The sequence below is a fragment of the Podarcis liolepis genome, assembly GCF_965112155.1.
Source record: "Podarcis liolepis genome assembly, chromosome: 10".
Taxonomy (NCBI): domain Eukaryota; kingdom Metazoa; phylum Chordata; class Lepidosauria; order Squamata; family Lacertidae; genus Podarcis; species Podarcis liolepis.
This window is the reverse complement of record NC_139562.1, coordinates 16,322,441-16,339,958: the sequence shown is the minus strand read 5'-3', so window position 1 is coordinate 16,339,958 and position 17,518 is coordinate 16,322,441. Positions and strand designations below refer to the sequence as shown.

The following is a 17,518-nucleotide window of genomic DNA, read 5'->3' as shown; positions in this document are numbered from 1 at the left end:
AGCTACAGGTTCTCCTAATCCTGCATTAAATCCGTAGCATTCAATATGGGTGCCGCTGTGTGAGACTGACCCATAGGAAAAGCCTCCAGGTCAAGCCTTCAATTGACACTGAACTATTACACTCTACGTGGGTCTACCTCTGAAGATGACTCAGAAACTACAGCTAATCCAGAATGTGGCAGCTAGACTGGGAGTGGCTGCTAAGGAGTGGCTCATACCACTCCTAAAGGATCTTCATTGACTCCTAGTATGTTTCTGAGCACAATTCAAAGTTTTGGTGCTGATCATTAAAGCCCTAAATGGCCTTGGCCTTGTATACCTGAAGGAGCATCTCTGCTCCCATAATTCAGCCCTGACACTGAGATCCAGCTTTGAGGGCCTTCTGGCAGTTCCTTCACTGTGAGAAGTGACGTTACAGGGAACCAGGCAGAGGGCCTTCTTGGTAGTGGCACCCACCTTGTGGAGCACCTTCCCATCAGATGTCAAGGAAATAAACATCTGACTTTTAGAAAGCATCTGAAGGCAGCCCTGTATAGGGAAGCTTTTTAATGTTTGATGTCTTACTGCATTTTAACTTGTTGGAAGCCACCCAGAGTGGCTGGGGTAACCCAGTCAGATCATATAAATGACTACTACTACTACTACTAGAAGAAGAAGATTTTGGATTTGATATCCCGCTTTATCACTACCCTAAGAAGTCTCAAAGCAGCTAACATTTCTCCTTTTCCTTCCTCCCCCACAACAAACACTCTGTGAGGTGAGTGAGCCTGTGAGACTTCAGAGAAGTGTGACTAGCCCAAGGTCACCTAGCAGCTGCATGTGGAGGAGCGGGGAAGCGAACCCAGTTCACCAGATTACGAGTCCACCGCTCTTAACCACTACACCACACGGGTTCTCTACTACTACTACTACAGGGAAGGACATCTTCTTGGCTGCTGAGCCCCATGGGGTGGCATCTCTGAACTTGCTTTCCGCTCTAGCATGGGAGGTCCTGCCTTTCTCTAAATGGATGGAAAGTCCCACTGGGGGTAGTAAATGAAGGATTTTCTCATGACCGCAAAGAACACTTGTTCGGCGAGCAGCAACCACAAGAATGACAAATTAAACTCTTTCCATGCCAGTGATGAATGAGACTGCTCAGAGAGGCTGTGGAACAGCGCCAGGGGCGAAGATTGCGACGGAAGGTGCTTTGGCTGTCCCTGTTCAAACAGATGTCATCCTGCGCTGAAGCCGGTTGCTTTTTAGGCTAGGAAACGAAACAAAAGAGTCCCCTTACAGGTGGGAGTTGCCAGAGCTTCTGCCAAGCCGAGGAAGATGTATTGTGGGGCCAGATGGACGCACGGCATGGAGGAGACGAGGAGGACTTTGCCTGAAAGAGTCTGTTCCACCAAAGGGAAATGCTTCCTGTGTACCTCTAAAAACCCAGCAACCATGACAGAGAGGGTGGCAGATGCGTAACCTACAACTGGGTACAAAAAGGCACAAAGCAGGCACAGAATCATTTATAAAACCATACCTTGCTTTTGGAATTGCACCTGATATACTGGAAGACAATGAACACACTCCATTTGTACTCTGATAAATATTAGAAACTCAGAACTGAATGTCTGCAATCCTAGATTTTCAGCCTCCAAAAGGAGGTCATTTCTCACCAAACAGGGCAACTCTAGTCACATGTCTACTTGCATGTAGGCCACCCATGGCTAGCAGGAGTGGGGCCTCACTTCTGGCTTTGTTCCCAAACATCACATCTCCACAGATAAACACCCTCTGTCCTTCACCTGGCTACCTACCTACCTATCTATGACTTTTTTTCCCACTAGTAGATAGGTAGCCGTGTTGGTCTGCCATAGTCAAAATAAAAATTTTTTTTTCTTCCAGTAGCACCTTAAAGACCAACTAAGTTAGTTCTTGGTATGAGCTTTCGTGTGCATGCACACTTCTTCAGATACACTGAAACAGAAGTTGCCAGATCCTTCTAAGAAGGATAGAAGGATCTGGCAACTTCTGTTTCAGTGTATCTGAAGAAGTGTGCATGCACACGAAAGCTCATACCAAGAACTAACTTAGTTGGTCTTTAAGGTGCTACTGGAAGAAATTTTTTTTTTCCCACCTAGAACTCACCGGAACTGAGTTCTGGCACCACTTTGATGCATCACGGCACCTCTGTAGCATTGTGGAATGGTGGCACGGCACCTCCTCATCTAGGGCTGCCTTTAGATGTCTTCTAAAGGTTGCACAGTTACATATTTCCTTGGCACAGGGGTCATTTCCATACCCTCCAACATTTCTCTGATGAAAATAGGGCCAGCGTAAGGAAAAGTGGGACATTCTAGGCTCAAATCAGAAACCAGGATGGTTTCTGTAAATTTGGGACTGTCCCTGGAAAATAGGGACACTTGGAGGGTCTGGAAGCTTAAGATTCATTGGTTTCATAGTAGATCCAGCCCCTGACCCTCTTTTGGGGGGCTTTTGCCTGACTGGAAGGTAGAGACAGAGGTGTGTGCAAGTATGTGTACACACATACTTGGTTGTTGTAGACATCCATTGCCCCACCCACATTCTCCTCTGGCTCCACCCACCACAAGTATGGGGCTCCCCAATAAGGTCTGTGGCCCTTAAAGGGAAAAAGGTTCCTGCAGTAAGATAACCCAGATAGGGTGGTAGGACCAGATTCCTTCCATCTGAGCCATGACAACTTGACAGAGCATCACATCTTCTCTCGAAGGTCCACAACCTGCCCAGGATTCTTCCACTTACTTACCAAAGAAAGCATTCCAGGGTTAGCTTCTCTTCTTATGCCCATTAACTATAACCTCTCAGACATTCTTTTCTAAAAAGCTTTCGCAGTGCCACACCAGATACCTTTTGAAATGTTTAACCTCTCAAACTTTTGCAGCATCATTAGACTTCAGAACTTCCAAGGCGCAACTTGGAGAACCACCATCATTGCTATCTGAACGTTCTTTCCTACGGTTCAGTGGAGAAACTGTTTTATTTCAAAATCCCAAGTAATTGCCACCTTCTGTTCCATGCACTTCTACTTTGCACAAAGCTTTACAACAAACTTAATGAGGCTAATTCTAGTCAGATTAATACTTCCTGTCTTTTGGCACTGGCTGCACCACATGCAATTGGGGTCCTGAATTAAATACTAGGAGAACAGGAAACATCAATTCCTAAGTGTGCACGTCTGTTTTAAACTGCGAGGCAGGATGGGAAGAGTTTCAAACTGGATGAGCAGCTCAGTTGTTAAATTCATGCAGAAAGGTGGAAATTTGCATCTCTTCCCTGTGTTCACTGAATCTTAGCACTGAGGTCAAAAGGAACCCCTGTGTTGGAAACCTCAACGAGGGCTTAGGGCCCTCGTATCTACGGGACTGCCTCTCCTGGTATGCCCCGCAGAGGACCCTAAGGTCCATGAATAACCATAGTTTAGAGGTCCCAGGCCCTAAGGAAGTCAGGCTATCCTCCACCAGGGCCAGGGCCTTTTCAGTGATGGCTCTGACCTGGTGGAATGCTTTGTCCCATGAGACTAGGGCCCTTCAGGATTTAATCTTCTTCCGTCAGGCCTGTAAGACAGAGCTGGCCTGGCCTTTAATTTGAATTCAGCCTGATCTTTTATTTCCCTTCCCTTATTGTTCCCTTCTCTTCCCTCCCCCTCCCGCTTTATGAAGATCACCCGCTCTGAGACCCCACAGCTAATTCTCCCCTGGCCTCCTCGCTGGCCCAAGTAGGACCAATTCAGCCAGCTAGCCCTGGGGATTATCTAATTAATTTTTGATTTTTATTGTCATTCATGTTTTTATACTGTATTTTATGCTGCTTTTATAATTAAGTGTTTCAATGTGTTTTAAATTTGTTGTTAGCCGCCCTGAGCCCGGTTTTTGAACCGGGAAGGGCGGGGTATAAATAAAAATATTATTATTATTATTATTATTATTATTATTATTATTATTATTATTGAGATAAGACAAGACAATGCAAGGATGCAAGTTCATGGTCCAAACCAGTGCTTGGAAGGCTCATCTTATTTGATATATATGGTTCTATTTCTTAAATTTCTGTCCCACGCTTCCTTCCAAAGGAGACCAGGGTGACAAACACACAAATGATGAGGCATCTTAAAAACAATTGCAGCACAGATGCAGACTGGTGAAGATCTCTACTTAAAAACTTGCTGGAAGAGAAAGATCTTCACAGTAGGTGGTCAAAAAGTCAACAGAGGTGGTGCCTATCTAATATTCAAGAGGAGGGAATTCCACTGTAAGCCCAATTCCTACACTGTGCACAGCATTGCAGGAGGGTCTCACCTGCAGAATGCAGTAATCAGCTGGGTATATAAGGGGTGAGATGATCTTTCAGGTATGGAGGCTCCAGGCTGTCTAGGGATTTATACACCAGAATCAGCACCTTGATTCTAGCCTAAGGGCTCATCTTGAGGTTTTCCACTTGTCCAGTGCTCTCCAGGCATGGGTCCAAGCATCTTCTTGTTTGCCCTGCCACTTCCCTTACTCTTTACTGCTGGATCGGAGCAAATGTCAACCCATGGGAAAAAATGATTGATGTCCGCTCATCAGGGTTGCTCAGAGTGGCTGGGGCAACACAGTCAAATGAGCAGGGTTGGATACAATTAATAAATTATTGCTGTTGTTATTGTTCCGAGTCAGCAGTAAAGAGCGGATTTTCCCTGGGAGAAAGCAGTGGGATGAGTAGAAGTGTGGACAATGTTTTCAGAAGTCAGAGTTAGATAAGTTCCTATTAAAATTCAAAGTGAATCTATCCCCCATCCCTACCTGTAAGTCAGGTCAAGGTTATCCTCAAATTGCAGACAGTGCTGGTGGAAGCTGAAACTGAGTCTTGGTCCCAAGGCCACCTTGTGATCATGCAGCAGGAGCAGGATTTGAACCAGGGACTTTGGTGCCTTTGCCACTACCCTATACTATGCATAGGTGTTTGATTGCATCTGTATTGGAGACATTTTCCCCACCTCTAGTTCACCAGACCATTGCTTGGATTGAAGTTTGACGGATTATCACTTTCCCCTCCATACTTCTCCTTCATAACTCAACAGAATGGGATGAGGATTCTTTCGTGTAACAACCCTGGTCAACAGTGCAGTTGAAGACCAGGAAGCAGGCCACAAATAGAATCCTATTCTCACTCCCAAAACACACAGCTGCGCCTAAATATTCAGAAGGTTCCAAATTGGAGCAAATATATTCGGTGCTTTAGGCAAGGTCTAAATGTGAAAATTGCATGCAAAAGACTGTCATGCCCTTTGGAGTAGGATCAAATGTCTTTCAGTGGATGACATGGTAGTGCTGGGAAGGCAGTACAAGCATATTATTTTGAGAACACCCCCCCCCCAACATCCATAGTTTCCAATCCAAAAAATACATTTGCCGCCTGGTGGAGCAGCCGGCTGCGAGAAGAAGAGCTAAATGAATGGGTTGGTGAATCATCGAATTCATAGAATCACAAAGTCATCTAGTCCAACCCTCTGCAAAGCCACTGCCGACCTTGGGAGGAGGTGGTGTTGCGGGCTTCACGCCCCCAACACTCGCGCGGAGGCTGGCTCCCAGCCCCGCACAAACAGGGGATCCTCTGCTGCGTCATTTCCCTGGCCAGCCAATTGGCTGGCTCAGGGGGTGTGGCTTGCCACATTTAAGGCAAGCACGGCAGAGGAGCGTCCTCTTGGAGATTTCCTGAATCACCCGCCATGGAATGCGTTGGGCGAAATTCCTGCCGGCAGTAAAAGCTAGAGTCGCCAAAGAAGGCCCACCGGATGCTTTAGTTATCCAATTGGGAGAAAATGATTTGGCTTATAGGAAGGACGTGGACATAATGTGGAACATTTACAATGATTTTTATGAACTGAGGATTTCTTTTCCTAAGCTGGTCATAATTTGGTCATCACTATTGGAAAGGCACATTTGGAGGGATTGCAGATGCCCTATTGCTATAAACAAATCCAGAAAGATTCTGGAACGCTCGGTGGCTCGTAGAGTGGCAGAGCTGGGGGGACGAGTCATTGACCACCCCAACATCCAATACAGCAAGGTGGCCCTCTACTGCGAGGATGGCGTACATCTTTCCAATGACGGAAACGATGTTTGGCTGGCTGACATATCTGCTGGGATTAGGGATTGGTTGCAGGTCTGAGGGTATTGGCGGCGAGCTTCGCTCGAGTGGCGGTTAGGCATTGGTAGGGGTATTGTTATGTAGATGAATGGGGGGGAGCGCCATCACCTCCTCCGGATAATGAAGGGTAGTCCGGTAAAGGACTCCAGGGGGCGTGGCCACGTCCGAAGCCTATGGAGGCCAGGTGACCCCTGCTGGTGTTAACCCTTCCCAGCCTTCAGGCTGACAGACTGAAGCCGGATAGTCGTTAGGACCAATGCCTAAGGCCAATACCGCTCATCACCTGTAACAAATAAAGTTGTGGCCAATTTTAGCCCATTAACCTTAATTATGTTGTCTTGTGTCTTTATTTTTGCTGGGGGGAGGTGGGAACTTGCCACACAATGCAGGAATCGCAGCCAAAGAATCCCAGACCTCTGTTTACAAACCTTCCATGAAGGAGAGTCCACCATCTTCAAAGGGAGCCCATTACACTATTGGGCAGCTCTTGTCAGAAATGATGGGGAGGTATGGAGTGGCAATCACATCCTCCCCCATTTCGTCTACACTACGCTTGAATGACATTACTGACTGTTGCCCATTGGGACTGATAGGATGGAAGATAGAGTTGCCAACGTAGTCTATGAAGGTCTGACCTCTGGTGCCAATTCTGCTTCCCTGAAAGGTGTTAATAGATCCCTTTTCAGATGATGTTCCCCCCACCCCCGTACTTCTTCATTCAGTGCAAGGTGGTGTTTAGCGAAGCTGGTGGCAAAACATTGGGCTTAGATGCGGAAAACCCATATTTAGTTTTATTTATTTACAGTACTGATATTGGCGACCCAGCAACAAAATTCTCCATGTAGCTTGCAGAAAATGTCAGATCTCTGCACAGCCATGAGTTTGCTGGATGACTTGGGGCCTACCACTGTCTCTCAGCCTAGACTACCTTGCAAGCATTGTTGTGAAGGTACAAGGTGTTTAAGATCTCTTTGGGAGGAAAGGAAAGCTGCAAAATGCAATGAACAAAACAATTGTAATGTTTTCCCAGCGTAAAACCACACATTGCTCAGGTATTGAAGACGTGCTTAATAATGAAGGCACCACCTTACAGATATACTGTCAAGGAAAGGTAAGAATCAATGAAGCCACGATCAATTATACCCAAGCGTTTTAGTTAACAGATCCTCTGCATCACCTCAAAACAATTCATTAAATTTATAAATACTGTTTGGCTGCCAAGAAACACAAAAACCAATAGCTCTTGCACATGAAAATTAGCGTATATTAGTACTCACCAATACAGACTGCAGAGAATCGTCCACTTGTTTCAGGACTAAAGAGACAAGTGTTGAGACACTCCAGCACAGGAACCAGAATTAAGAATGGCAGGATGCTTATCACATTCATGGCTGCTACTGGCAAGAGAAACCCATTCAGATTCAAATTTGAATTCATTGCCTGCAGATAATATCCTGACGGTATCTACGTCAAAAGGGGGAAAGACCATAACATTTGCTTGTTGGCATAATCGGCTTCTGTTTATAGGGGGAACAGTTCTCCCTGTTTTGTCCATGCCCATTTTAAAGGTGAATGCTTTATTCTAGGTCAATATAGGAGAAATGAGAAGGCTATGGTTGGAGCAGGCACAATTTATTTATTTACCGTATTTTTCGCTCTATAACACGCACCTGACCATAACACGCACATCGTTTTTAGAGGAGGAAAACAAGGGAAAAAACATTCTGAATGAAACAGTGGATGTATCATTTTTGTGCTTCATGCTGTGGCCACAGACATATGATCTGATGGTGAATTTGGGGTGACCCAATGCAAAAATCCTGAGAATTCCTGTGGATCCATGCTTTGTAACCACGTTTTTGCACCATTGCAGCCCCAGGCAACAGTGGGTGCGTGATTTTTCTGGTGCAGGCTGTAGCCATGGACATGCTATGTGATCTGATGGTGAATTTGGGGTGACCCAATGCAAAGATCCTGAGAATCCCTGTGGATCCATGCTTTGTAACCACATTTTTGCACCATTGCAGCCCCAGGCAACAGTGGGTGCGTGATTTTTTTGGTGCAGGCTGTAGCCATGGACATGCTATGTGATCTGGTGAATTTGGGGTGACCCAATGCAAAGATCCTGAGGATCCATATGGATCTATGCTTTGTAACCACATTTTAAGTGGGGAGTGAAGGAAAAATAAAGAAGGGACATGAGAGGGGTGTGCAGAGAAGCAGCTGGCTAAGAATGCAGGAGAGGGATTTAACGGGAGGGAGGAAAGAAAGGCAAAAGTTTCTCCCCGCCCAAGCCAGCCATCTCTCTCTCTCTCTCTCTCTCTCTCTCTCTCTCCCCCTCCCCCTCTCTCCCTCCCGCCCCCCTCTCTCTCTCCCTCCCCCCCTCTCTCTCCCTCTCCCCCAGCAGCACCGGAGCACAGAGAGGAACTCTGCTTTCCCCTCTGCTTGCCTGGAGGGGAGGGGCTTTCCCTGCTCTTTGTTCTGTTTCAGCAAACACAGCAACGAAACAGAGGAGGGTGGGCAGTAAGACCCTGAGGCAGAATGCAGGAAAGCAGCCACTTCCTCTTTTCAGGTTTCCCTTCTCCGTGAAGCGCGATTTGATTTTTGCCTGATTTTTCGGCTCCAGGGACCACACATTTGCTCAATAACACGCACAGACATTTCCCCTTCCTTTTTAGGAGAAAAAATCTGCGTGTTATAGAGGGGAAAATACGGTATTTATTTGTAAGGATTGCCAACACAAGGGGCTGTCTCCTCCTTCCATGAAAGTGAATTCTATAAATTCAGATTATGCATTGTGTGAAGAACATCCTTTTCACAGTCCTGAAGTCATTGCCAGGCTGCCTCAGTGTAGGACCCCAAATTCTAGAATTAGGGATGGAGGATCCTTTCTCTATCACCAGCCATAATCCTACAAACCAAAAATCATCTCACAATTTGCTTTTGGTTTTCTGTCCTAAAAAGTTGCAAGCGTTTTTGCCTTTCCTCACCAGAAAGATATGCTCCAACCTCTTGATTATTTCATTCCCTCTTTTTTTTTCCTATAACCATATTGCCCTGCAGAGGGCACTTAAAAAGTCAGTTCCAAGATACTTCCAAGTACTTCAGAATCTGCTGCCGCATCTCCAAAGAGCCTGCAAGGACAGTTCCTGGTAGAACCACAGCCATTGCCCGCTTTCAAAATTACAAGGCTGTGAGTGGTCACCTTTCAAATTTACGAGATCATAAGCGAAACAGTAGTTTTAGATTGAATCAGACATAGCATTGAAGTATGACAGGATCTTGTGGTACAATGACCTATAGTGGCCGTTATGCCCTTCAATTGCCCTGGAAAAACAGGGAAATCTAGTGTTTTCCCATAAGAGCATGACGGCCATTGGGGGCATCACAATACCATGTCATGATCTCACCCCAGAAAAAAAAAGCCTTTTCCAGGCTGCAATCTCATGTGGCACCTCAAAACACAAGTTTTTGGGTGCCATGCCTGAAAAAATGTTTTTCTGGGGTTGCGATCTCACGTGGGTCATGTGATTTACACAGAAGTGAGGCCCTGGAAGATGGCATTCCCATTTTTCGTTGCAGTGTCTTGGAGGGTATGCATTATATTATAAATCTGCCTCCTCTGGGATTGCAATTCAAAAAATGGATTTAGAACTACGAGGAGTCACACCCTTACCTGTACAACACATATCCTATAGAAGATTTGGAAGGCAATGAAAGGGAAGAGACGGACAAGCAATTTTGTGCTTTCCACTTGAGTTTCGCTGTACTGGCCGCCGTAGTTCTCCTTGGCATGGTCTAGCCAGTTTGTGACATCCCCACTGAAGTAGCGGCATTTTACACAGCATACTCTCAGTGCATTAGCAATGATGCCACAGACTGTCAACAGGCCATTACCTATGGAAAAGTGAGAGAAGGCAATGAACCACAACAGAGTCATTGAATCATCAAACTGTAGAGTTGGAAGCCCAACCCCCTGGGAAAATTATCACAACATTTTCTGAGATTGCAACTCTGGGAAGGAACTGAGGCCTCCTGACAACACCAAGGACCCTTAACAAACCTTTGCAAAGAGCTGTACGAATAGCGGCACTGTGGTCTAAATCACTGAGTCTCTTGAGCTTGCTGATTGGAAGATTGGCAGTTCGAATCTGTGTGATGGGTTGAGCTCCCATTGCTCTGTCCCAGCTCCTGCCAACCTAGCAGTCCGAAAGCACACCAGTGCGAGTAGATAAATAAGTACCACTGCAGCGGGAAGGTAAACGGCGTTTCTGTGCACTCTGGTTTCCATCACGGTGTCCTGTTGCACCAGAAGTGGTTTAGTCATGCTGGCCCCATGACCCGAAAAGCTGTCTGTGGACAAACGCCATGTCCCTTAGCCTGAAAGCAAGATGAGCATCGCAACCCCATAGTCGCCTTTGACTGAACTTACCCATCCAGGGGTCCTTTACCTTTACAGCTCCATATATAAATTGGAGTTGGCTCTGGAGTAGCAAGTATATATGTTTAATACATACATACCCAAATATACACACAGTTGTTGGACTTTGGTGGCTACATTACAGGAGCAGATTAAAATGTATTGCAAGAGATAGTCCTCCCTTCTCGCTCTTTCTCCTGAAAAATCTTGGCTCCAGTATTCTATCCCTCTGACCTTGAACTAATCTATATTACTTAATTACAGTTCTTAAAAAGTCTACATGGCTCTCTAGATGATTCCCCTTCCCCTTCTCCCAATCTTTGGTCAATTGCCAATTGTCAAAATTACAGCTAGGTGAAGAAATGCAAATGAAATCCCTGCTTGACATATGCATGGCCCACATTTGGAAAGGGAGAGAAAAGCTACCTTAAAATAAAACGCAATCATTTCTTTAAGGTCACCTATGGACTTGAATTATTGACTTGGGGGAAGAATTCCAGACGACTCATCTGATTGGAAGAAGCCAAAATAAGGTTATAAACTCAGCTATTAAGAAGAGGGGGGAAAGGAGCTAACCAGGCAGCACTCAAGCTGCCTCCTAAAAGGGAAACAGTGAAGCAGGAGAAGAACGCCAGCAACAAAAAAAAGTGCAAACCAAACTGCAGCAAAAATGAAGACTTGTGCAATTCTAGAGGAAGTAGCGCTGAATGCAAACCTAGGAAACTTAAATCCCAGTGCTGCTACAAATCCGCAGGCTGATCTTAAACAACTCATTTTTAAAGATTAACTACACTATTACCATTTGCGTATCGAAGCCCCATGACCACCCTCTTCCCTAAGGTGAAAATAACTAGACAACACATGGCATATTGGTTTGGGATCAAATAAGGCCACAACTTTATTGGCTACAAATGTGAGGTTTGGCCATAGGCATTGTGGTAAACAACTGCACATGTTACTCCCACCCGTCCAATGGGAGTGTTTCTAAGGGTGAAGGCAGCCATACTCGCCTATGAAAGCTGCACCAAAATTTGTTCCCCTCTTTCATAATTTTTCCAATGCAATTTCTGTTCTCATAAGTTTATGAAGAATGGTTGAAATAAAATGTGCAAGATTTATTTTAATTTTAATTTTTTGGCACAGTGCTGTTTGTTTGCTACAACAAACCTCCAGTATCTCTTTCCTATATGCCCCATTCTGGCTGGAAGGAATACAGGCACCTTTGTTAGCAGCAGAATCGAAACTGCTCATTTCGTCTGCTATATATAACAAAATACCAGATTGAAGGTAACCAAGGGGGTGGGAAGAAACGAGTGGTGTTTTCTCAAGAAAGTCTTGTCCTGTTCTTAGTGGCCAAGATATACTCTATTTGCTGTCTTGAAAAATTAACAGAAATTAACAAGATTTATTTTTAAACAATTATGGGGAAGAACGCCAAGACATTAGCATACTTGCCGGCAGTCAAAACAACACAATACACAGACTTAAGGGCCTGTTCTGCCATAGAAGTTCTTACTGCCTTCTCTGTCATCCCAGAATGCAAACAGCAAAGGCAGCCAAAAGGTAAAGGCAGATATAATGATATTAAATGGATTGGAAGAAGGCTGGTAATAAACCCAGTCAGTCCAGCACCACTTCCACTTAAGGCCGGCCCTACAATGAGGCAGACTGAGGCTGCCTCAGGTGGCAGATGCTGAGGTGCGGGGAAGGGACAGAAATACCCCTACCCTACTGCCCAGAAGTACAGTGGAAGATACTCTCCTTTCACCAGTATCAGAGTAAGGTTCAACTACAATTCAACTTGGCTTCTGTACATGCCTTATGGAAGGGTGCCATCTTGTCCTTCACCTCGGGCAGCAAAACGTCTTGAGCCAGCCCTGCTTCCACTGATGACACCACTAGAGTGGCTGGTTGGAAGCCCAGCATGCATTGTCACACTGTGACTAGGTGGCCTGCGGCCCTATTTAGTCAATTGTCCATGTCCTCCCTCCATTGTTAGGTTTCTTTATCTTTGAACTGGACTTGGGCCAGACTGTGTTATGAAATTCTATTCAATATTGAGCCAGAGCAGAACTCCAATGTATAGTTAGCAGAGTAAAAACTTAAACACATTGCAAGATTCCCCCAAAATAGACCAGAGGCAGTTAATATTTCATCCAGCAGAGCTTTACTGCTACTGAAGACAAATGAGCATAATGGTCACAAATCCAGTACATTCAGGATTGGCACTGTCCATCAGAAATCCAGTTGCAGCAGACTTAACTTAAACTTACAATAACTTATAATAAGTCTAAACATTAACACTAAGCATACTTTGTACAGAACACCACACCAGAAGGAAAAGAGATAGAAAGAGAAAGTGAAACTGAGGCTCCTTCTGGTCTTACTTTTATAGTCAGCAAGACCTTGACAGAAGAGTTAACAGAACCAGTTTAAGCCAGCTGTACTCAGCTTCTCTGAAGGAATAACCCAAACATCATGAACCTTCTGCTCGTTTCTTTCACACTGTGGGAGTCAGATAGCCATGGTAAAGGCTTGTAATATTGCAGGGTGCCCCCTGACCTCGGCTGACCAGCACTCTGAGCTTTACAATGTATTGGAATGCATGACCTCATATGGAGTTATGTTCCCCCCCCTCTGGGCAGTGTAACCCTATATTGTTTGTGGGTGGGTTAAAGCCTTGACCGGATGTAGGTAACGTGAGACATTGGAATGCAGCCATGCGGCTGGAGAGGAACAAAGGGTAATAAGAATAAACGGACTGGAGGAAGGGGAAGAAGCATGATTGAGCTGCCCTCCGTCTATGGAAAGATTGCTAGCCTCTGGGTCATTATTTTATGCTTGAAAAGCACCATTTGTAATGGCTGGCTCCGACATCACACAGAGAAGCCTCCAGAACCCTCTTGAATTACAGTGGTGCCTCGTAAGACGAAATTAATTCGTTCTGCGAGTTTTTTCGTCTTGCAAATTTTTCGTCTTGCGAAACCGTCTTAACGGTTTTAAGAATAAGGAAACAAACTTGCAAGACGTTTTCGTCTTGCGAAGCAACTCAAAAAACCAAAAACTCTTTTGTCTTGCGAGTTTTTTGTCTTGCGAGGCATTCGTCTTGCGAGGTACCACTGTAATTAGAATAGGAAAGATCTCTACACACCAGATCAATACTTTCAGCACCAAGTAAATGCAAACTGACAGACTGTCCTTCAAACACAGGACTGTAATGTAGATTCATGACCATCATAAGCTAATGTGTAATGGTTCTAGGGGTTGCTTGTGTGTAAATGGTCGCCACACCTGGCTGGGTTGCCTGAGTGAACCTTTTCTGTCTGGACAGCCACTCGCCCGTGGCTGTCTCAATCGCTGGCAGAATCCGTCAGTGGGCGTTTCTTGAACTTCTTCCAGCAAAGAAGTTCTTTGACGCCTAGTCTCCGCCTAGTCTCCCTGCGCGGAAGCCTTCTGCGCAGGGAGGGTGTGGGCAGCGGAGGACCTGTGCTCTCCCCGCTGGTCACTGGTGAAGAGTCATGGAGCCTCCTTGCCGATTCCCCATCTGCCCCCCTTCTCCACTGGTGCTATGCTGATTTCCTTCCCCAGAAGATGTGCTGCTTCTCTCCCTTCCGGGACGCTCTCCGAAACCCCTCTGGAGCCCTCTCTCTCCCTCTGGCTCCGATGGCAGTTCCCTGACATAATGGCAATACTCAGGGCCTCCAGGACTTTCCCAGGTGGCCTTGATATGCCAGGCTGCAATACGTACCCCGGCAATAATATATCACACTGGAATATATGCTTTCGGACCCCCCGAGTACAAATTAAATAGATTTAAACCTGCAATTTTTAGAATTTCGAAGATTTTCTTTCTCTCCTGCGCCCCAAATTTAACCACCACCACCAAGGATTCTTCACGTAATTTACTGGGTTACCTTTTGGGGGCTGGTAAATCATTTCACTGCGTGCCATATGGATGGTGATCAGCGCCATCAGGACAGACACAAAGGGGATAAGAAAGCCAAGGTTTTTGGCCACCGACTGCTGGATGTATGAAATGATGACCAAGACAATGGCAGAACTTAAATTTTCCAGCCAATAAAACCTACAGGAGAAAAGAAAAGAAAAGAAATGTCCACAAGAGTCATTTTTGGAGGGATGGGAAGAAGAACCATTATTCATTAGAAGATATCAGTTTGTTTTAAAATTACATTCTTTTTTTTAGATAAATGTTTATTGGATTTTCACAAATTATAAAAACACACACAATACACAAAACAAACATACACACACAAAAACAAACATGTATAATTTCGAATCCTTCTTTTCTTAAAACTTACTTCACCGACTTCCCCATACCTCCCCTTTCTGTATCCCAATTCCCAATTCAGCAAATTCTCCCCTTTAATTTTATCTAATTTTTCCTTATTCTTTTCTTTTACTTAATCTTTTACAGCTGTAATCCCCTATTTTTTGTAACCGCAACATTTTAGCACTCATTAATTTTACAATATTTCTTAAGATAAATTTTAAATTTCATCCAATATTCTTCCGCCGTCTCTTTCCCCTGGTCTTGGATTCTGCCAGTCATTTCAGCCTAAAATTACATTCTTTCTGGACTATAGTTTTGGGGGAAACAGGTCCATTGTTGGTAATGTCCTGTGCCTTCTGTTCCAAATTTAAGGCAACAACTCCCAAGCTACACCAAAATACTCCCGTTAATCAACAAAGACCATCCTAGAAGCTCAGATGGAATTTTGTTATTTCAAGATCTTATAAGTGTACTCCATTATTGCATGGGCATTAAGAAGTGCCTCTGTGTTCTCTTCCCTGGTTGGCTGTTTTCATATATCCTCTATGTTTATAACCAGGAAACTGAATGGTTTGGCCAAAGAGTCGCATAAGTGTTGAAGAAAATAATTCCAAGTGCATTGAAGTCAAATATTTATTGGCATCACCAAATCACACAATAACCCCCCCCCAACTAATAGCATAATCTGCTGCAGCTTCTAATCCACTGCGGCATCCAATTTATTTTACAGTAATGATATGATAACACTAACTGCAACACCCGCTACCTATAAGATGATCCTACTAATTTAGAATTCATCTCAACACTTTAAAAACAGAGCCAACCGTCCCCTACTCTCGGACATTCTTCATCCGCCTTCATTGTTCGAAATCATGCAGGTGAAATGGGATGCATATGCAATGAAAAAGGGAGAACCTACCAAAGAAATGTATTTTTCAATATTTACAGATAGATAGATAGATGATAGATAGATAGATAGATTTCTATGTATCTTGTGAATACAACAGAAACTCCTACAATTTGTGGAGGTTGTTTTCCCATCCAAACAGTCAGACACCCAACCACCAGAGTTTGCTATTAGAGGGAAAATATGCTGATCTGCTGCAATGTTTAGTCAATCAACCAGTTAAAAAGGTGCCCCAGTTTTAAAAATCAGGCACTGGTGCTTTTTTAAATGTTTAAATACAAGAATTGCAAGTGACAATTGCCATCTGAAGAAGAGGCATCCCCTTTCCCCCACATAGAAGAGAATTCCTCTTAACATCTCTGACATAGACGTCAAGCTACAAAGAAAGTAAGCTTTCCTTCCTCCAAAACAATCTTTTTTTTTTCCTATGGAAGTTCATGTTGCTTTCGTCCAATAATCAGTCAATTAAAATTCATACAATTAATCAACTAAGATTTCTTTAATCATACTGACAGCCATAATTCTGAAGCTTTTTCCCCCCCACTCAGTAATTTGAGATCAAGAGTTATTTAAGGACTCCAAAGGTCAGGGCAGAACCTTTACAAGTCGGAAGCCCAGAGAGACCATAAGAATCCCCAGGTTGGCTTTAACTTTGAGCAAAATCATCTTTCATCTTGTTAGAGCAAAGAATGACAGCGGATGAGTCAGAGCAGAGCAGAACATCCGCAAAGAGAGCCTGGCGGAATACAGACAGCAGGCAGCCAAAGGGGGAGAAAACAATGACAGACCCAATTTGAGTAAATTTAACACTACCGAGAACCCTTTGGCGGCTGTCAGGGTGGTATCAAAATGTCGGGAGCACCAGGAAACGGAGTTTCCCCAAGGTCACCATTGAAAGCTCTGAAAATGTCAACGCTGTTTATTTACTTAGGACCATTTCGGCTCCCATTAAACACACGTACGCAGAGGCACACATTTGTATTGAAAATAAGCCTTGTGAGCTTATCTCGCTTGGCTTGAAGGTGGCTCAAGTTTGCCACAAGGAACAAGGATGAGTAACAGTTCTGACTTCGCTCACAGAAATGAAGAGAATCTTGCACACTCAATTTAGAGCCATTGTGGTGCTGCGGTTAGAGTGTTGTACTAGGACGTGGTGGGGTGTCGGGTTCAAATCCCCATTTGGCTGTGAAGCGCCAAATGTGACCTTTGGCCAGTTACACCCTCTCAGCCTAATCTACCTCACAGGGTTGTTGTGGGGGTTAAATGAGATGGGTGGGAGTCGTACATGGCACTTTGAGACCCTTGGAGAAAAAGGAGGGGATATAAACCCAATAAATAAATACATTGTCATCAGGGGGTAATTTAAGACAGAATAAGACCATGGTCCCATCACCTCCTGGCAAATAGAAGGGGAAGAAATGGAGGCAGTGAGAGATTTTACTTTCTTGGGCTCCATGATCACTGCAGATGGTGACAGCAGCCACGAAATTAAAATACGCCTGCTTCTTGGGAGAAAAGCAATGACAAACCTAGACAGCATCTTAAAAAGCAGAGACATCACCTTGCCAACAAAGGTTTGTATAGTTAAAGCTATGGTTTTCCCAGTTTTGATGTATGGAAGTGAGAGCTGGACCATAAAGAAGGCTGATCACCAAAGAATTGATGCTTTTGAATTATGGTGCTGGAGGAGACTCTTGAGAGTCCCATGGACTGCAATAAGATCAAACCTATCCATTCTGAAGGAAATCAGCCCTGA

At 44.6% G+C, this 17,518-nt stretch overlaps 1 protein-coding gene across 1 annotated transcript in view; it reads right to left on the bottom strand.

Annotated features, from left to right (window-relative positions):
- SLC15A5 (solute carrier family 15 member 5) overlaps nucleotides 1-17,518 on the bottom strand; it is a 54,864-nt gene that overhangs the window by 19,206 nt on the left and 18,140 nt on the right. The window contains exons 3-6 of the mRNA XM_083461328.1: nucleotides 14,479-14,648; nucleotides 9,821-10,041; nucleotides 7,422-7,608; nucleotides 1,277-1,465 (exon numbers count right to left, since the gene is read on the bottom strand). Coding sequence (XP_083317454.1) covers nucleotides 1,277-1,465; nucleotides 7,422-7,608; nucleotides 9,821-10,041; nucleotides 14,479-14,648 — 767 coding nt within the window. The remainder of the gene's footprint in view (nucleotides 1-1,276; nucleotides 1,466-7,421; nucleotides 7,609-9,820; nucleotides 10,042-14,478; nucleotides 14,649-17,518) is intronic.